General features: G+C 35.7%; 1 protein-coding gene across 2 annotated transcripts in view; it reads right to left on the bottom strand.

The window, feature by feature from the left end:
• The window catches only part of otud7a (OTU deubiquitinase 7A), a 55,723-nt gene that overhangs the window by 28,926 nt on the left and 5,063 nt on the right, over positions 1 to 21,734 (bottom strand). Inside the window, exons 1-3 of one of the 2 annotated variants that reach the window (XM_038268933.1) lie at positions 10,590 to 10,692; positions 8,240 to 8,360; positions 1,237 to 1,390 (exon numbers count right to left, since the gene is read on the bottom strand). In XM_038268933.1, the coding sequence (XP_038124861.1) occupies positions 1,237 to 1,321 (85 nt within the window). In that variant the 5' untranslated portion in view covers positions 1,322 to 1,390; positions 8,240 to 8,360; positions 10,590 to 10,692. Of the gene's footprint in view, positions 1 to 1,236; positions 1,391 to 8,239; positions 8,361 to 10,589; positions 10,693 to 21,734 lie in introns of those variants that run through there. The other variant, XM_038268932.1, reaches the window with a different exon arrangement.

Genomic DNA, 21,734 nt, shown 5'->3' with positions numbered 1-21,734 from the left:
ATTTTTTTTCGATGAATTGCTTAATAATTAGACAGCTAAAGGTTCCTTAAAGAAGACTTTTAGTGAAATGAAACCAGGCAAAACTAAAACTTTTGCACTTGAGGAGTTCTGGATGGAGCATACTGAGAGATGAAAAAGATTTTTATCTTAATGCAAAAGGTTTACATATATTTTTTTTTTACAATTTTGGTATAATTACTGCTCTAAGTGGGTCACACTGTCAGCTAAAGGCTTCTTTTAGAGTCTCTATACTCCAGTTAACAATTAATCTATTACTAAATTAGGTGATTATTTCAAAAATCGATTAATAGCGATTCATCCGATCAATTGCTTCAGCACTAGATATTTAATTATTAAGACCATAATAACCAATATGTTTAATTATTTTATCAGCAGGGGAAAAAAAGCTTATTAAACTGATGTTTTGACACGGCTTCTTGAAATCACAGCATATAAATGCTTGGAAAGTATATGATAATTTACTTATCAATATCTACTGTCAACTGTTGTAAAAACCAATGACAAAAAAAGCCTCAAATTTGACCAGAAAAGGTCTGTGTAAATTCAAAGGGGGTTCAATACCTAAAACGGCCTCCAGAGAGCGCCACATGTAGCACAATGGCCTCATCCCTCTCCTAGCTGGGACCAGAATGCATCAGAGCAGCTGGTCAATCAACACAGGTCTCTGTCAACGCACATCCTAAAGGCTGAGCTAAAAATCAGGGGCAAAAATAAACCGAGACGGGACAATCAGGGCTTGTGTCTGTGTTGTCTGAGTTCACCATCTTGTTTTAATGTCTTCTAGGGTCACACATATTCAGCTAAGTCTTTGCTCTAGAGCAGGTTTAACAAGGAGGGTTTTAAAAAAAAACACAGATGCATTTTATGAACACAGATGAAAAAAGTGTCCAGGATGCATATCTAGAAAAAAAAAAAAAAACTCAGAGAACTAAAATTAAATTGTAAACGTTTGATATCGAAGCTGACCTAACTGACCCTCATCCAGCTTTCTGTTGTTTCTTTTATCAGAAGCCCTCTGCTCCTCAGTGAATGGACACAGAGCTCCTCTTTGGTAGCTGCACTCGTAAAGCCGTCACTCCTGCCTCTAAATTAGCAAACAGCATTACAGGTTCTTCTCCTCTCATCCTTCGTTTTTGTCATCTTACTTCCTTCTCATTCCCCTCACTTTTTTTTTCCTCCCTTCCATCTCTGATTTATCTAAACACAGAGCCTTACCTTCCAGCAGGTCTCTTGCCAGACCCGGTTCTGCCCCCGTGGACCGAACAAAGTCTGACAGGACCGCGTCCATGTCCAGAGTCATGTGATCATGTGTGTGCGCTGCCCAAGGTGCAGCGGTGGCCTTGGTGGACGCCAGCCTTCACGTTCTCATCTGGGAGCAAACAAAGCAGAGAAGGAAACGTAAGAAGAGTCGAGCACCTTGTTTTACAGTAAACTGCTTAGCCACACCTTGAAGATCTCATCCCTGACGAGCCCCTGTGAGAAAATAGGAGCGGGATTGCCTCGTCTCTTATTTCAGTCCTGGCTTGGGCCTGTTTGTACCGAGCCATAATGCTTCATGGAGTGCTCCTGCCAGCAGTCATAATAATATACCCAGCATCAGAGATATCAGCCACAGCCAACATTTATTTTTCCAGGAAATACCTGCCTACTTCCAAATGCTTTCCTCCTCAGTCCAGGATCATAACACAGTGTTCCAACTGTACTTCCCATTCAAACTTCCATTATTACCTGACTACATTTCCTCTGCTTGATTTTCTAAGACTATGAGAATCGGCTGATCCAGATTTGTCTTTTAAGACTTTTTAAAGACGGAAAAAACTTCCCCCTTATATATTTCTTCCGCTTTTACTTTTTTTTTCTCACATTCTCACATGTCACAGTTCAGAGGTAGACAAAGATAACCTGAGTCAATACAAGGTGCAGCTTTTCTAATAATCATTATATTTACTGAGGAAAGAAGCTATGGAACCCAAACTTGACCCTTTGTAAATAAAGATAAGTCACAAAATCACATTTTTTTGGGTTCAGTGTCTCCAAACACACACAGGGATTATCACTGCAAGACTGGTAGAATCAAGAAATCATTTAAACAGGACCTGATTCCCAACATGCAGGATTACAGATCTGAAAAACGGACACAGGATGCCCAGATCAAACGCTTTATAAGAACAGTTGTTAAAGGGCTACAAACTCCTTCTAAGGCTGTGAGAGTCCAGTAGACTCTATTAACAAATGGAGAAAACCTGAAACAATGGTTGAATTTCCAAAGAGTGGCTACCAAATCACTACAATAGTGCATCTAAGACATGCAGGAAGCAACAAAAGACCCCAGAATAATATCAAAATTACTGTAGCGCCTATTTGCCAGAGTTGGGGTAGGTGTTCATTATCTAATTATAAGAAGAAAAATTACATTAGAGGCAAAAAAAAAAAAACTGCTGATAAAAAAAAACAGAATTGGTTTATAACAAAAACTTTAATTTTTACATTTATAAGACCCTGGAAAAAATATCTTTGGGACTGGTAAAAATAAAAGCAGGGTTATATATTTGGAATTAAACATGTACTGTAGTGATAGAGCATTTGTCTGGGCTTTTATTGGCGCTTCAGGACCTTGGCGACTTAAAGTTTAAACTATAAATACTACGTTCTACCTAAAAATCCTTAAGAACAGTGCTCCTCCATTAGTTTGTGACCTTAAGCCCAAGTACACATTGGTTGTGCAGCCGGAGTTAACTACCGACTGGATGAAGAAAAGAAAAGAAGGTTTTGAAGTTTCTAAGTCAAAGTCCAACTTTAGGCAATCTGTGTCAACCACATCTGGTTGAATAAAAACAACTCTGCAAAGAAGAGTGGAACCAATTTCCTCTTACATAATCATAACACTGTCAGTTATCATTAAAAAAAAACAATGCTATTTGCAGCCACAAAGTTTGGCAAACCAGTCATTAAAATGAGGTACAGTGATTAATTAATACATTTTCAATACAAGATGAGAAATGTGTTTAAAAAAAAAGTTATAATGTGGGAAACAAAAAAAATGCCCTTTTATTTTTAGAGAATATAGATTTTTTTTATCCTATAGATACATATCAGAAGTATTTTCCCAACTCATTTCATTATTTACAATGAAACATAAAAATTATCACACCTTAAAAGAATGTGTTGCAGCACTAAAGACATTTAGTCACTTCCTGGAACTGAATGTTAACCAGAGGTCTTTGGGTTTGAGCCAAAAACAAACTTTATTTTGACTCAAAGTCAGGATGTCTGCTGCCCGGTTCTGCAGCTGGGTGATTAAACCCAATGCTAGCTGGTGAGCACATTTATGCCACATAGCACTCTTGATCTAATGACCAACAAGCAAGGGCCTAGTGGGTCATAAATAACACAGTTAAGATGCAGATGCATTCACTCCCATGGTTTGTGGAATAATTGAGTCCATGCATGACTTTCATTCCAGCAGAGGCTGGGTGGGTGACACAAGAACGAAGCTTAGAGCACAAGCAGAAAAAAAACAAACGCCCACAGGCTGGAGACTGTGACACCGGAGCTCTGTGTGCAAGCCAGAATCCTGAAGGCTGAGAAGGTTATTAGTGTACTAGCATGTCTGTGGGATGGTAGCAACAGGATAACTAAATGTGAAAAATCTAAGAATAAATGTCTCATGGTAGTTGCAATAGGAAAACATTCAGAATTAAAATGATATAATCTAGATATAAAAGAATCAGATTAAAGAAATCTTAACATAATGCAACACTTTTTTTTTGCAAAACTATTGCCATATATGAATTTTTTCTCTTCTTGCTGTTTTTTTCTTTTTTTTTTTGTTCAGTCATAAATAATGAAGAAAAATATAAAATAAAATAAAATAATAACAAAACTTCTTACCCCACTGCAAGGAACTTTGTTATAATGAACAAAGCCTAGCTTAGATTGGAATGTTTTTCCTTCTTATCAAATGTTAAGGATCTGTGCTTTAAACACTATGAATAATTAATAAAAGTAGACAGCTAAAATATTGATTTTGCTAGTGTCCATAAAGACCAAACCAAACAGGAACCTCCAACATGCCTTAAAACAGGTAAGGATGTATTCTCATTCATTGAGGAACTAAAAGATTTCACATCTGCATAAAGAACGAGTGGACCTAACCTTTAAGAGAGAATATTACTTTGAAGCACTAAAATTCTTCTTACCTTTTAGATTGGAGTAAAACACAGAAGTAGTAGATTATCATAAACCATAAGCTCAGTTTCCCCACAAGTACCGTGGTTAAAATTGCTTTTTCCATGGGGGAGTTAATTATGACTCAGAAATACCAAAAAGTGTGACCTCACACCTGACGTAAAACAATGTCACGCTGTCCAGCTTCCCTTTAATCAAAGTCACATTTCAGCTGATTTCACAGGCTAAAGATGAAAGAGGTGCATTACAACACAAACAAAAACTAAAATCTGACAGCATTCTTTTTAACACCACTACTGTGAAAAAAAATAACAAAGCAAGAGGTTTAAACTACCTTATGTTGCCACATTTAAAAGAGGAAGTAGCGTGACTAACAGCTGCTGTTATGTAAGAAGTCGACAAGAATTATGATGTTCAGTGATAAAGCGTTTTAAACTGACCACAGAAACACTGCAACTGTTTAAACTATGTTCTGATGATTTTAGTAGCAGGATATTAAATATGTGGCACATCCATTATTAAACACAATATTAAAGAAAATAAAAACATTTTTACCAAATACTTGTACATTTGTCAGTGAAGAATAAAGAGCCTAAAATATTTCTAGATATTACTACAATTTCATCTTACTTTTGTGTGAAAAGATCACAGAAGTTATTTAATTAGTTTGTATGAACATATCTGGGCTTTAAGACAGTAAAACTGCAAAAACCACATTACATAATACCGGTAATGGTGTTTGTTTCCCTGAAAGATAAAATAAATTGAAACTGAATAAGTTATGAACTGAATAGATTTTTAACCCTATTTATAGTATACACAATATATAACCTGTGACTCTATAGCCTCACCATCCAGCCTCTTAATAGCTGCCAAATCTGATATGAATATGAAAAAAAAACATGTAACTATTTAAAAATAAATAAATAAATAAATGAAGCTATTTTGTTGAAAACCATGTGCTTTATTTTTTAGTGGGCAATTTAGGTTTCTTAATTTTTTCATAAATATTTGAAGGACTCAATTTCTTTAAACCTAAAAAAGAAAATTAGTAATAAATAAGTAATTTCTTTCTCAATTAAAAGAAATAATCGTGATAAATTACAATTATGAAGCATTAACAGTCAAACAAATGTTCATATAGTTACAGTGGTGAGAACAAGTATTTGATACACTAGTGATTTTGCAGCTTTTCCCACTTTCAAAGCATGTAGAAGTCTAATTTTAATTTACTAATTGTAAGTGATGGAATCTAAAAAAACAATCAAAAAAAAAAATCAAAAAAAGTGTTAGATTTTCTTTTTGCATTCCGTTGCATGGCATAAGTATTTTGGTAAATCAGAAAAAAAATAATAAAATCCAAAGGAACCTTTATTTTCAATCACAGCTATCCAGCATTTCCTGTAGATTTTAATGGGGTTTGACCTTGAGATGCTTCTTACCAAGCCATGCTTTAGCTCCCCTGGCTGTGTGCTTTGATTCATGGTCACACTAAAAGACTAAAAGAGCTAAACGAGCCCAGACCAATCTTTGTTTCCCTAACAGATGGAACAAAGTTGTTGTCTAAGATCTCCTAATATAGAGCCCTACCCAATCCTCTCATAAATACAGTGAAGTTGTCATGTACCCTTTCCAAACAAGCATCCAAAAAGAATGATACCTTCATGCTTCACCGCTGGGATGGTGTTCATAGAGTTGTATTCATCTCTCTTCTTCCACCAGACATGGTGATTGGAGTTTAGACAAAAAACTCAGCTTTGTCTCATGAGATCACATGAAACACTCCCATTAGTCCTCTGGATCATCTAGATGGTTATTGGCAAACCTCCGGCAGGCTTGGACATGTGTTGGCATGAGCAGGGGGAATTCAATGAGCTGCAGGATATAATCCATGGTGTGTAGTGTGTAACTAATGGTCTTTGAGTCTTCAGGTCATTGACAAGGTGAGGGATCAGCAAGTAGTTAAATTTAGATTGATGTCCAATCTAATAAATCCTTGATACCTGATACTGATCTTTTTGGCCTGATTCAAGTCAATATGGCTTTTGGTTCCCACTTAATCCTCCAGGGTCATGGTGGGGCTGGTGCCTATCTACAGCAGTCTATGGGCGGAAGGTGGGGTTCCCCCGACACAGGTTGGCAGTCCATGGCAATCAATTTAAATAAAAAACAAGTAAAATAAAACATCAACAAAGAATTGTAAACAGAACAAACAACGATGTATGTACCTCATCTTATTGCCACATTGGCAGACATGACAAAAAAAAAGATGCATGTGCCTCATGTGATCTCAAGGCATGGCTGCTGAATGCACTAATGAATTGGCCAACACATGCACACGTACGACGTGTCTCCATCTTGCACAGAGTTTCAGGCAGAGGGAGATTGACCGTCATCTTGAATTTCCTCTATTTTCTTCTAATTGCGTTAACCGTTGTTGCTCCCCTCTAAGCTGCTGCCTGTTTTCCTGAAGCCCATCCCAGCCTTGTGCAGGTCTACTATTTCTCTCCTGATGTTTTTACATAACTTACTGGTCTTGGTCATTTTGAAGATGATGGCGTTTGTTTGATACAGATACGACATGAAGGGGAGCATTTTATTACAGGTAATTAGTTGAGAAGAGAACGGCTTCCTAATGAACTAAGGCTACATTCGCATTGCAGGTCTTGATACTCAAGTACATTTTTTTTTGAGAATAGATTTCTACTTGATATTCAGATTGCTATTTAAATGCGGCCACCATGAGTACACTTCACAGCACCAACGCAACCTCCATTCTCAGTAGGACTGTAGATTTCACAAATTTAGATTAAGTGTGCAGACTTCAAACTCGTGAAGCCTGTTGCAGACGCTCCCATTTATTTCTCGTATTCTGTTTAAGATTACTGATGATAAAATATGAAAAACTAGCAAAATTCGCAGTGTATTGAATATTTGTTCTTCCTGTGCTTCCTACTTAGAGAATATTAAAATAAATTATGCTTTTTCCAAAATCCAGTTTTCCAGCTCATGAACTTTATTTTCTTTTAAAAGGGACAAAATGGCTTTATTCCAATAATTTTCATAAAGAGTAACAAGCTTGATGGTTCAAACTGAGATGCTAGTCGATGGTTCTCTTACCGCTAACATAGGGTGACCATATTTACATTTCGTAAAACCAGGACACCTTGGAGCGGGGGGGTTGTTGGGATCTCTGTTCCCATGCATAGAGATGTCTGTGGCATGCACACACTTTTGGAAAAAATTATTTGGAATTTGGAAAAATAAATTAACAAATGAGCTAATTAACAAAAATACCTCTTGTGTAGCAAAAATTATTCAAAATGTACCAAAAACGAACAAACATATCAATAGACTATCTTTACTTTCTGTGTCCAGGTGGCTTTTCAGATTCCTTGCACCTCCATTGGACACCGAGTCATGTGTGCCTGCTTTGCACACTGTGCACAAGGCCTCCCATTTGTCTCGACCCGGAAACTCTTTTGTAAATCGTCGGTAAACATACATTTGCGCTTTTGCATGTTGTTGGCGTACTGAGAGCCACGCAATCTATATTCTGATTAAGAACAGGGCTGCCCGCACTGATGCGGCTCAGGGATTACGTCACTCGCAGCGTCGTGGGCAGTGCCCTAGTGCCTGTAAATTTAATGGTCCATTTAAGGTAATTTAAAAAATCAGGACATTTCCTCACTGTCTAAAAAAAACCCGGGACGCCCGGGACAGGACGTGAAATACGGATATGTCCCGGGAAAAACGGACGTTTGGTCACCCTACGCTAACAGAGCAGAAACTAAAAACATCTAAAGATGACCAATAAAAGTGCTGGAGACGTATATAAGATGCGTCAGTTATAAAACAGAAAATAGTTATAAATCAGCTTGAAAGAAACAAACTCTGACTGGTTCAACTGGAACAAGCAAAAATTAGCCCTTAGAACTGAAACTTATATTTTACCAATCTTAATAATTTTAATGTAGGTGTTTATTTAATTGTATAATGAAAACATCCTTTAGTTTATCGTCAAACTTACATTCAGAGTCTTCGGTGACATTTGGTGAGAAGCCATCTGATGACCACAGGACCAAAAGCTGCTCTAGTCCATGGCCTCAATGGCAGCAGAGGAGAGGAAGACTCTAGGGAAGCAGAGAATCCTACAAGCAGCACAAAATAAAGGAAATGTTAATATCTGAGAGACTTTTTTGAATGAAAGCAAAACAGTTTTGAAATGTACAGTATCTAAATTCAAAAAATGACAGAGTCAATTTCTATACAAAAAACGTTTTCCAGAGTGACAGCATTAGGGCTTAAGTTAATAATTATGAAGAATAGTTATAAGCGATAGAGTTACAACGCAATGCATGTTTTAATGTTGAAGACCACAGTTTATTGCAAGTCGTTCAAAGTTTAAATTGCTATTGTTTTGCTCCATTGCTGTAAACTTTACATTTAAGCAGACAATTTTTTATTTATCTAAAAGCAATGATAAATGCAGTAATTCAGGGCTACATTAGGCCCTGGACACAATAGTAGCTAAGAACGCTGTTATTATTAACTACTGTAAACTAATATCGTTTGGATAGAAAATGAAATGTTTTCTTTGTTTGTTTTAGATATTAGTATCCTGTCAAAATGGAAGTAATATGAAAACCAGAAACCGTAACATCTTGGTCCCAAGCATAGACATTAAGAGATGCGTCAATGTCATTCACATCCATAATTTTAATATGAATTGTAAAAATTAGAAACACCAATACTTGAGAGGCACCTGTAGTGACATTTAGGTAACAATAGGAGAGGCTGCTGGAAATGGCTGCTCTGAAAATTTAAGATACCACGATCTACATGGACAAATGTCTTTATAAAAAAATGAATTTATAAAAACTGCAGCACCAAAACTTTTGGGGGCGACCAATGCTTCCATAGAATAATTTTGAACTTAATTAGAAAGATTTTATATTACAGAAAATATTCTCCCACCGAAAAACTTTTCAAGTAAAAGTAGGTGACTAGATTTGTGTGGTGCCACAAAAGCTATTTCAACACAACATTACACACAGATGCTGCAGCTCTTTACATTAAGATATAAGATGGTTTGTTCTATTTATGTTTGCACCAGATGAGCAACAACACTTTTATCTTTGATCTTGTGTAGAGAGTGAAGTTTCACACAAACAGCGACCCTTGTCACCACTTTCCCAGCTCTGGTTTACCTTTAAGTTTCAGTGCTGCACAGCAACCTACTGCACTTACTGGAGTACTAGAAGTTTTAAAGTAAAACATCCGTCCTGTCATCCATCCATCCATCCATCCATCCATCCATCCATCCATCCATCCATCCATCCATCCATCCATCCATCCATCCATCCATCCATCCATCCATCCCCTCTGAAAAGCGGAGGCTGCCATTAAATTACACATATGTAGTAATTGTATCAACTGTATATTATATAAAATATAAAAACTAAACAAAAAAATAATATATAATATATAAACACCAATTCATATATAAAGTTTGATTATTTGACCGATCAATAGTCTGTTGCACATTAGAATAGGATAATATATATACAGTACTTTATCTATCTATCTATCTATCTATCTATCTATCTATCTATCTATCTATCTATCTATCTATCTATCTATCTATCTATCTATCTATCTATCTATCTACCATACATACATACTTAATTATTCTAAATTAATGATACAGTGTTATTCATTCTTGACAGATAAACTATATATCGCCTCAAAGTTTCTTTATTTCTTGACAAAACATATCCATATAACAATTGAAACAATAAACAAAATAATCTATAGGAAGAGGTGAAAAAAACAACATACAAAGACCACATAATTCATGATTAAATCTAAAATAATGAAGAGTGTGTTTGACCAAATTCACAGAAGAAAAAAAAAAAAAAACTGTTTCAACTTTAGTCTTTTTTAAGCATGAGGGGGGAGAAAAAAAGACCAAAAGAAAATCTAAAATTAGACAAAAATCTGAATGGTAGTTGGTAACCTCAGCTTCAGCATTACATAAATAAAGCAGATTCTAAACTTTAAGCCAAAAAAGTTTTCTGCATAAATTAGCTATAAACTGAAGCAATGCTCTGATCAATTATGAGTAAACCACCATAAAAAAGTCTTGTGTCCACTCTTATGAAAGTTGTATGATGCACTAAATCAGTTTTATTACGATTCATTTACAATTTACTATACAGCGTAGCGTAATAAGCCATACTTTCATCCATTCTGAAAATGTATTCCCCTTAATCAACCTAAAATAAAACTACTTTAAAACAAGTTATTTTTCAAAAAACAGCAAAGCTTCTGAATTTCCAACTAGCAACAAGCCAGCAGATTAAAAAGTAAGAACTTACTTATCTGTGAGTGGATCTGATGGAAGCTCATAAATAAACTGCAGCTTCGCAGAACAACACTGCAGATCGGAAACACATTTCAACACTAGACTATCTGTCATTCACAACTCTTTTAAACAACAACAACAGAAACATGCAAAGAGCTACACATCTTAATATCAATGCAGCCATCTTCCAGTAACTGGATGATTTATAGCTGAGATAATTGTCTCCATAGTGAGCAGTGATCGCCCACATGTGATGCTGGTACACAGTAGGTGGGAGGTGAAAACACGCTCCGAGACTCGAAGCCTTGTAGTCCATCTTTTCCATAACGGCAAAACATTAGCTACTGGGTCAACAAGAGTTTATGCATTTTTTCCATGGGACTAATGGAAAAAAAAAAAAATGTGTTTAATTTATAATTTTTATTGATGCTAATGCATTCATAAGTGAAGAGAATGTTTTGGGAAGAATGTCGGCTTTAAAATAAATCTTTATACTTATTTGTGTATATTGAAATAGTCTTGTTTAAGCAGGAGCCCTGTCTACTTTTACAATACATCAGCTCTAGATTTGCAACTTTTTAAAACTTTTATTACAAGGCAACAAAAAGCAGAGAAAAAACATGAGCAAAGCTGAATGAAAGTGGGAGGCCATGCACGAGGTGTCCAGACACAGGAAATCCCTTTATAATTATAATTAAGTGTCAAACAAAAGTAAACAAAAAACCAAGGAGCCAATGGGCACAGATGAAATAAGAGAAAATAAGATATAAATATTTACAGGTAAATTACTGGCAGTTTTTTCCTAATGAAAAGGTGAACCTCATTTGTTCTGAAGTATACATTTAAGGGATAACAGACAAAATTCCCTTTTTTAGACCTTAAATACATGTTTGTAGCTGTAGTTTTTTGGAGGGCATAAAAATTTAATTTAGTCTCTTAAGGTGCTTGTTATATATCTATATACTCTGCTTACGTCGTGCTTCTTAACCTGTTCCCCAAAAAATCTCATATCCTGTCAAATAATTTTTTTTTTAAACCAATTAAATGTGTGTAACTGAAACGTGGAACTCAGTCAAAGTAAAGCTTTAAAGATTTAGGTTGAAAATAAAGTAGATAAAAAGTCTAAAGTAGTTCAATAGAAAGTAAAACTCAAGATTTTAGATTTGGCTGAAGTGGCTATTATCAATGATAAGCTGCATATTATCAGCCATAAAAAACCTCCAAAAAGGTAGAGTTGGTGCCCTATGAAGCCATTATATTGGACTGATGATTGCTAATAATGGCCATTTAATGCTTGATCACATCAGGAATGGGTGATAACACAAATTTGGAGGATATATTTCCATTTTTCCCATGAGGCTCACTTCAATAAGTTTAGATTCAGTCTCTAATGACCACAGCTCTTTCTTCCACATCTTTTCTACGCCTCCTATCAACCTCCAAACCAGACTGACATCTTATGACTTTCTTCCTACATTCTTCCATAAAGATCAAATTTGTTGAGTCCACCTTATCTGTGGATCCCTGCAGTTCCAGCAAACTTCACTGGGCCTGTTGGCTACTTCACCAATTTCTGTTCTTCAAGCCCAGGATGTCAATTTTAGCTGGATGCACATTTGGATTGCTGTTTTGCCCTGCCCTTTCCTTTTTCAGACATTAGACTGAATCATGCAAAGCATGTGATATTGTTATGTAACCTAAACCTGCTTTAAACTTTTTGCAAACTGCCTGCTTTGTGTCTTTTTTGGGTCTTTGAGAAATTGTTTGTTCTTAGATCATAGTATGCATTAATGTGGGCATGTGGTACGGGCACAAGTGGACACTATTTGCTCTCAAGATAAGCTCTGGAGGGAATTTGTTGTGGTGACTTTATTATGCATGCCAAACTCATATTAAAACACTATGTTCATAGAATTGTCCATGCAATTATTTGAGCACGTTGTGACAAATATGAAAACATTCAAGGGTTGTAAATAGTATTTTTCAATGCACTGTAGATTAATAACACTCAATGAAACTGATCATTTCCATGCTAGTCTGAATTTTTTTAATTCTTCAGGCCAAACAGGGAGGAAAATCTGATTTTGCTTGGTCCAACTGCTTGGCTGGCGGACCTAACTGTGGCTTCATCACAAGGGAGCAAGTTAAGCTGCAGCTTGAAGGGCCAAGAAGCAACAAGCTCTAACTGCTGTGTGTACTTTCAGATAAACAGCCCATGATCCCCCCTATCTGGAGAGCACAGGAACACATCCATGTCTTTGTGATTTTTACTGGTTCGCCACTGAGTGTGCCCTCAATATGTTAACAAATCTCAAAGCTTGTTTCCACAAAGCACTAAAAAAACATTGAAGATTAATAAAAGAAGGCATTCATTCCTACCCCGCACTTGTTTGCATGCTCGTGCACAGCAAAAATGTCATGCCACCCTCTAGTATGGTCAGCCAAGAAGAAAACAAAACACATGCCTTTGATTTCTGCAACAATGGAAACTGTTCAGATATTTCTGATATGCTACTAGACTGTGAAAGCAGACAACAGTTAGAACACCATGTAAAGCATTAGCAAAACTGCTAATGTACAAGAGAGGGAAAGACATGCTTGGAAAATAAATGAACACAGTTGAGGGAAAATATAATGTCCACTTCACATCAATATATCAGAATCTATTACCATCATTGAAACAGCTCACATTACCAGGAAATTTGTGTAATGGGACGGTAGCATAATGTGTTACAAATACAAGACAAGAGACATATTCTTTTTTTTACTGAGAGCAGATCTTAGTCGGAAAAGTTTTTGTTCTGTCTTTAAATCGACCAGTAGACCTTAAAAGTGGTCTCTTCATGTGCACCTAAAATAGAAAAGACTGTACTTGTGGTGTCACAGGATGCGTCTAACCACAGGTAGACGAGGCATTCAAACACACTGATAAGTGCTTCTGAAAAGGGCTGCATTATATTCAGAAAATATTCAATTCTAAAAGTTCTGCTGAAAAGTTTGACAATAATAATTTGGTTAACTAAAGCTTTCAGGGTGTTTTTTCTGGGCATTAAGGAGGGATAGCAGGTATCTTCAAGCCTGACTCTCATATATAGAGGGCCCTGTTGTAAGTCAGGTATTTAGAAACACCTAAAAATGCACAACGGATGTTCTTAAAGACCAGGAATAAAGACCACTGATAAACAGTATTTTACTTCCATTTATGAAGTGTCTTTTCTTTAAAAAAGTAATGAAAAGACGCTTCAAAAATGCCATATCAGAGTCAATCTTTTCAAATCGGATTTTGTGAACATCAGAACTATACTCTATTTTGTGAGAAGAATAATAAAATTAGAAACTGAGGAGGAGCTTATAGTGTACCATAGCTAAGCATATAAATTGGGTTGTGTTGAGTTTAACTGCATTTTGCAAATAATTGTTCTTTTCTTTTTTTTTTATCAAAAAGGATGCTGCTGGAAACAATAATGTCTCTTTGCATCTAGATGCTTGATCAGCACATTAATGGACAGGACATGGTGTTGGCAATTTGTTCCTAAGCTATAATCCCATTAAATTTTTAGCTGAATTTTTTAAAAATGCCAAAAAATGTCTGAAACACAACACACATTTCAGGCACAGTTGACACAATATTATTGAGAAAGAAAAGACAAAAAATGAATATTTCAATAACCCACTTGCCCAGTTCACAAATACTGAAATATGTGATTGTGGTCTTAGTTTCAGTTGTTAGAGAACATTTTCCAAGACATATCCTTTATCTTAAGCCATAGTTTGCAGAGAGATAACAAATGATCAAAAGAAAAATAATTTTATTGTTGAAGGCTTCGTCAGGAGAAGGTTATAAAATGAAATCCACCACGCTTATTTATGCAACATGGCACAGAGAAGACATGAACCGATAAGTGGTTAAAGCATGGGTCAACTTGATGAAAAGATAGGTCTAAAATTTGTCATGAAAGCTATGATTGTAAAATGAATTCACACCTTGATAAAATTGATATTGAAAATAATAATTAATGAAAGATCAATATAAACTGACTAATCATTTCCTCAAACTGTCACACTATATACAGCTGTAGCAAAGCAATAACAGGCTTAGTCCCTCTGCTCTCTGCAGCTTCACCAGACCATAATAATGCAAGAAGTTGTAAAGACGGCATATTGATTAAAGGTGTGACTTGGTATGAATTTGGCCATAGGATAAGTATAATGATAAATTTGCCATGACACATTTTTTTCCTGAAATTGAATTCAAAGATTTTTAGAATAATATAGCTCTGAAAACTCAACGAGATCTTATTGTTGCTCCGCTTCAACTGGTGCACAGCACCATAATAATAGCTTCTTTTGCAATGTGCTGCAACTCGTGGCTGGGAGTTTTGGAGTTAAATAAAAGTAAGACAATTAAATAGATGTTTGCCTATAAAATATATATTTAAAGAGGAATAATGAAATTTTCGAATAATACTGCCATCTATGGCCAAAACCCAATATTGGAGAATTCTTCTGGTTATTATCGTAGCTCAGACTTTGCAGTAATTTTTTGTTTTGTTTTACTTTTTTCACCTTACCCGGAGTTGCTATTGTTGTCTGATTTGAGCTGGATGCCGGTCGCTTCTGGTTATCCAGAAAATCATCTTGAATATAATGCTACGATTGTGTGATAGGTCGGAACGATTTAACATTAAGGAAAATAGGCTACAGGCTTCTAGATGAACTACTGAGGTGTCAGTCTGCTCATCAAATGATGTGTTAGTTATTAAGGGTCAAATAAAAGAAACCATTTTAAAGATATTTTTCTGTAAAAACTTTCAAACATTAATGTATGGATAGCTGTATTTTGAATAAATACTGTACCAACATCCTCAAATAAAGTATTGTGATTGGAATTCAAATCAAATTTTACCAAATGAATTATTGTGATATTTAGAAGATTTTTTTTTTTTGCACCCAAAATATTGAGTAAAAACAGACACAACTAACAAACTTTACTATTGATAAGACAAGGACAATGATTCATCAAGTTATTGCTACATCGCCGTTTTTTTGGAGGAGCATTAAAGGATCAGAAAAATAAATCTGTGGTTTCTAGCACAGCAAAGCAGTAAACTCTTCAAACATCATAAGAAAACCACAAGCTCTTATTAGCTTAATGTAGTCAGGTTCTTTCAGTAAACTCCCCCTTTCAGGAGTGCAGTTCAGAACCGCACATTACTCCATTCTGCTGTAGCAAGAATAAACATAGCAACACGTAAATCTGTTGATGGGTCAGTGGGATAAAAAACAGGTAGGCAACACAACAAACCATTGCATGGCCCTGAACTCCTCAGTTAAGCTATTAGAGTCTAATGTGGCTGATAAAAACATTAAAACAAAAAACAGCTTGTCAAGATTATGGTGAAGCCAGAATGAAACTAACAATTAAAATGGTAAAAAGATAAAGAGATTGTAAAGGTTGCTGATGCAAACTTTGGCATTAGCCAGATCCTTACTTACACTGCAACAAATGTGTTGTTATGTGCATATCCATGTTGCTTTAGAAGGATTCTTAATTTTTCCATTAGAAAATTGACAAACAAATTCATGTGGTGCATTGAACACAAGAAAATGTAATAAGATAGAATAATTGTATGACTGAATCAAAGGTACTGTACATAGTTCCCTACATACAGTAATATAAGCGTATACCGCATTATATGGCCTACTGTTTTACCAAACAGACAGAGGACACTTAAATTAAATGAGGGCTGAGTTCTGTAGAGGACAACTGACAGAATTACAAATAAAAGCAGAAATATATAACATGATAAATAAACCAATAACATACACTTAAAACGTACGTATATAAGTAATCTTAAAAAAGAGAGAGTAAAGGATAATAAAAGGCATTGAAAGTGTTATGGTTAGCATGCTAAGGGCCTAAAGATTCCAAATAAGGATTACTAAATGTTATGTGCAAAAATGTATTTTCACGTACAATAAGTGGTCATGTAGCAGGTGATCTGCAAAATTTGCTCATGCAAATGATAAGAAGCACAAACCAGTGTGTTCTCCCTTATTAGAAAAAAATCTTACTCCTTGTACTACTGACAATGTGAGAATGGAAGGAAAGAAAGATGAGGTCAAAAAAATGTAAACATGGAAAAGTTGTCTTCGTTTATTTAGCCTTCACCATGCACTGTAACCTCTTCTCCCCTGAAGAGAAGCCACAGACTGATTTATAGCATTTTATGCTCTAAACAGCTGGATTTACTTTCATAGTCGCCTCCCAACAGCCGGTTGACCAAAGGCTCATACTAATTTAGTGCTAAATAAATTCTTTGCCCATTTCGGAACAATGAGAGAGAAATTAATCTGTCTTGCCGCAAGTACAAGAAGTGCACTTTAAAAAAAAAACCAATCCCAATTTGTAGGTCTTTTTCTTTTAATATGGAAGACATGCAAACCTTTTTTTTGAAAATTTTTGAATTACAATGATTCAGAGTTTAGTTTTCTTCTAAAATCAGACTCCGTTTCATTAGTTTAGCTTATCTTGGAGCAGGCAAAAGTAAAATGCAATTTGTTTTAAAATGGATCTGTGCTTCTGTGCATTTGAGTCACATCTAACTTTTCAGGCTGATAGCATTTAGCTCATTGACGTCAGTAGTTGTAGAAGTAAAAGGGGTACTGGAATTTTGAGTCTCATAATATACAGCTAAAATATATATTTTGGAAGAATTTTGTTATAGGCTTAAAAAAATTATGAAATTTCTCCTGACCAAAGTGAGATTTTATTTTCATATTCATATTCAATTCTGAGATACAGCTCTGTAACAACCCACCAATCAGCTGTCCATGCCATTTTTATGCACAATCCTAGCTTTTACCTTCTACGGCACTTCTGACTCACATTCAGAATTAATTATCACATCAATGATGCTGAAGTTACCAAAGTGACATTTACATGTAGAACAGAAAGGCTCACCCTTTCCAACCTTTACTGGGGAATTTCTGGGCAGCAAAATAATTTCCTTTCATTAAAACTAATGATTTAGCCTTGATTTGTCATGCTAAGAGTTTGCATGAATAGTTATGTCACTACAACCTGTTTAAGGTGTAGAACTGCCCCTTTAATCAAAAACGCTGAGATAAATCCCTGCCCTTGTGATTCTGAACAAAAAAAATGGCCTTAAGCAAACATAAAGGACCAATTTAAATATATGTATTTTACATTATAAGAAATCGGAACATCAAAGAAACGTAATTTTGAAAGGAGCTAATAAATACTCTCGCTGTCCTTAAACTTAGGTCAGCTCTTCAGTTCTGACAGGGAAGCCGCTCAGCTGTGTCTGTAGCTTGTGGCCCAAACAGAGAACTGGTTGCTGAGGGGGAAAAAATAAGATCATAACCTTTTGAAATATCATAGTTCATTTAGTTTTAGTTTTTACAGAGGCTAAGTAAATAAAAAAAACACTACTGGATATCTAAGATTTGACATCATACACAGTAACAGAAAGACTAAAAATGGTTTATCTCTTCTAAAGCGATTTTTATATTAAAGTCAACAATCTAAATCCAGCTATATGATCCTTCTATTAGTTTTCATGTCACTTATGATTAAACTTATTTTACAACACAATGTCGTACTAACAGGGTAGTGATATCTCCAAACACCATGGTAGCTGTAGTGATGTTATTTGTCAACTATTCGGCTTAAAAATGCATCACAGCATGCGCCACATTGGTGGATATAGGTAATTATTTAGTAGACTTTAGTTTTACCTATTTGAAATTAAGGACTAGGGGACACAAATGAAATGTAATCTTTAATGCTATCATCAATACATCATGTTAGGTTAGTTTGCTGCTTCATATTTTCTGCTTATGTTTGAGAAATGATGCAGAGGAAACATCTACAGCCACATCCACAGTGAGATAAGCTGCTCGGTAATGAAGTTGTTCATAATCTCCTGCCAACTCGATATGTCAGAACAAAGCCGTGAACTATGTCAGGTCGGTCTGATCACAGGCCGGTCGTTTTGTGCCAGCACACAGAAAATCCTCCCAGTTCATGTCAGTGAGTGGTACCAGGCAGGGTTCTAAGGCTCTGCTCCAAATCAATGTACTCTTGTATTTAATGAGAGCTAAATTCAACCATAACTTTAATTACTTTCAGGCCATACAATGTTACTGTATTGAAAAGCATAGAGCAAACTTTGTTAAAATAAAAAAAAAAAGAATGAAAATAAATTATAAAAGAAACAGTTGTTGCTGGATATTTTGAAATAAATATAACAATAAGCTACACTTGATTTTATTTGATCATCTGTATTTTATATTACTTGTGAATTATTAAGATTCAACCCAGCAAATGGGTTTATTTTATTTTACTCTTTTTTTGCATACTTTCTTCAATTTCATTCAAACTTAAAGGGGGTCATAGAATGCAAAACCGAGTTTACATTGTCATAGATGAATAACAATAGTTAAATGGGTGAAATGGAGGTACCGAATGGAGAAGTTCAAATCCCATCAACTCCTCCTTTCTGTGCAAATCTCACAATTCTAAACTTCCACATAAAATCCGCAGGAGGGGGGCTGGGGGCCAGTAACAGACATCCCAAGTCTCCCTGGAAATCCCTGGAGTCGGATAAATTATCCTGGACTTTAGACTATGCAAGGTGGTGTTTTTTAAATGCGAGTAAGAGCGTGGTCAACTACAGTGCAACAATCACTGTCCCGGATGATTTTGAAATTCCCACCGGACATTTTTTTAGGTATGAAAAGTAGGACATGTCTGGGAAAAGGAGGACGTCTGGTCACCCTACCATATCAGCAATTTCGATGTTTCAGTGAGTGAGTGCTTGTTGCTATGATGTGTCTTTGCTCAGCAGCTTCGCTCGTTGTAAACGAGCATACCATAAAAGGAAGAAAACCTGTAGTTTCATTCTAGGGCTTTTAACCAGGCTTGCATTAGGGCTCATAGAACAGCAAATATGTCATTTTCAGCCCAAACAATGTTACACACCCTATTCAGAGACCTTAAGGACCAGCACCAAATACCCTATAGAATCATTCTATAACCCCTTTAAAGCTAAACTAAACTTATTTTGAAAAAACGTAAATGTTTTTTTCACCTTAGCCTTGGCCTAGTGGTTAGAGCAGTGGTTAGAGCAGTGCGCTTGAGCTCTGAGAAGTTTGCAAGTACCGTGTACGATCCCTACAGACTGACAGTCTGGGTTACTGAGCAAGACCCTTAACCCCACACTGCTCTCCGGGCGCCACACAATGGCAGCCCCCTGCTCCCCAAGGAGATGGGTTAAATGCAGAGAGTGAATTTCTCTATTTTTGGACAATAAAGAGATTGACATTTAAATTTGGTAGGAGAGTTTTATTTTCAAATTCTATGCCTTTATTTAAGAAGTCAGTTGAATTATTAATATGGAGCTAAACTCCTGTTTCTGGAGCTAAATTCTGTCCAAATAATAATACATTTTTCCATCTTTCTGTCATTTACGTAACTCTTTAGTTCTTACATCTTACATATGGTTATTAGGGGTGAGTCAGAAGCAATCGGCATCCAGCTTAACTCAGACTCCAACAGCATCTCCAAGAAAGGTGAAAAAAGTAGAAAAATAAACCAGCTTGTCAAGGATGAGCGTAAGCTGCGAGAAAAAGTAGAGGAGTGCTGCAGTTCTGTGTTTTGGCCACAGGTAGCAGTATTATTAGAAAACTCTTTCATGCATCTTTAAAGTTTGTTTCAAAGTACCAGTTAAGTTGGATTTGTTTCTCCTCCTCATGATGTCTATTTGAGAAACATCTAGACACATACCTCCCTTATGATTATGCATTTGTTTTCCAACCTGCCATTTATTAACGCCGTAAAACAGAACAGATTTTGACAAGTTAACTTGTGCTTTGCCCCAAAAATAAAGCTTAATTTATGACATGGATATATGTTAAAATGGAGGCTGTTATGCCACAGGAGCTGTTTGTGTTTGTAGATTTTATGAGAAAGAAAATATTTTACATTGTTAGCTGAAGGGTTGGAGAAGAAAAAGGGGGAAAAGCAAGAAATCTGAATTAATCTAAAGTACTTGTTAGGAAAGGAAAATAAAAGATGACAAGAATTTCTGTTTTTGTCTATTGGGTAACTTAACAATATTTTTGCATTTATTGTGGCATTTCGAAAGAAAATGAAACAGTACTGGTTGATTCTGCTTGATGTCTTCTGTCTGATATCATCCTTTACCTAAAAGGCCAAACCAAAGGAGTTCTGATCACAGTATCCCGGATTCTTAACTAGAAATATTTATTTTTACTGTTATTTGACACTCGCTACCACAATTACTTCATATTAACATTACAGCTTTAAGAAACAATTTTTATGAATTTGAACAGTGGAAGGTTGGGGAGTGGTGGCCTAGTGGTTAGGGCATTGCAATTGGAATTTAGAGGTTCTGAGTTCAAGCCCCACTGCCATGGACCGACACCCTGAGTCCCTGAGCAAAGACCCTTAACCCTACACTTCTCCCTGAGCGCCGCACAATTGCAACTCACTTTTCCCCAAGGGGATGAGTTAAATGCAGAAAGCGAGTTTCGTTGCTCTGCACTTGGGACAGTATTAAAGACAATAAAAGCTGGAGGAAAAAAAAAAAAGTTATATACAGTTACAGTTCCTAAATATTGAACACGTACATGAAAAAAATATTTAAACATGAAAATTTCATTTCAAACCCTTGGAAATGCCTTCCAAGATTTATAAGGACCTGTTTATAAAATATCAATAGTTTGAATTAGCCTTGCCAGTTGTAGAAACTAAATTTATACTCATAGAATTAAACAGTGAGATTTTAAGGTAACGCAGTTTATGTTTGACAATAGTTTCTATTCAAAGCTAAAGGTGCTGTTTTCATTATTTCTATTTTATTTCTATTTTATAGTGGCATCTTTCCAGTTTTGATTGTTGAAGTCTAAATCGTTTTTTGTCACTTTAACCAGCTAATTTTGAGCATGTTTCCAAACAGATTTTCTGCTGCAGATGCATTCCCACAGCTGCATCCTGATGTAGCACAAAATGAGAATGTCATCCCAAAGCATGCTGTGAAAAATGCAACGTTTTTCTTTATAGTTCTCTGCGATAATAGAGGCTCAGCAAAAAAAAAAAAAAAAAAAAAAA

Source organism: Cyprinodon tularosa, unplaced genomic scaffold (assembly GCF_016077235.1).
Source record: "Cyprinodon tularosa strain WSP-4 unplaced genomic scaffold, ASM1607723v1 ctg71, whole genome shotgun sequence".
In the NCBI taxonomy this organism is placed as follows: Eukaryota; Metazoa; Chordata; class Actinopteri; order Cyprinodontiformes; family Cyprinodontidae; genus Cyprinodon; species Cyprinodon tularosa.
Note: the sequence above shows the minus strand (reverse complement) of the source record. Positions and strands in the feature narration are given on the sequence as shown.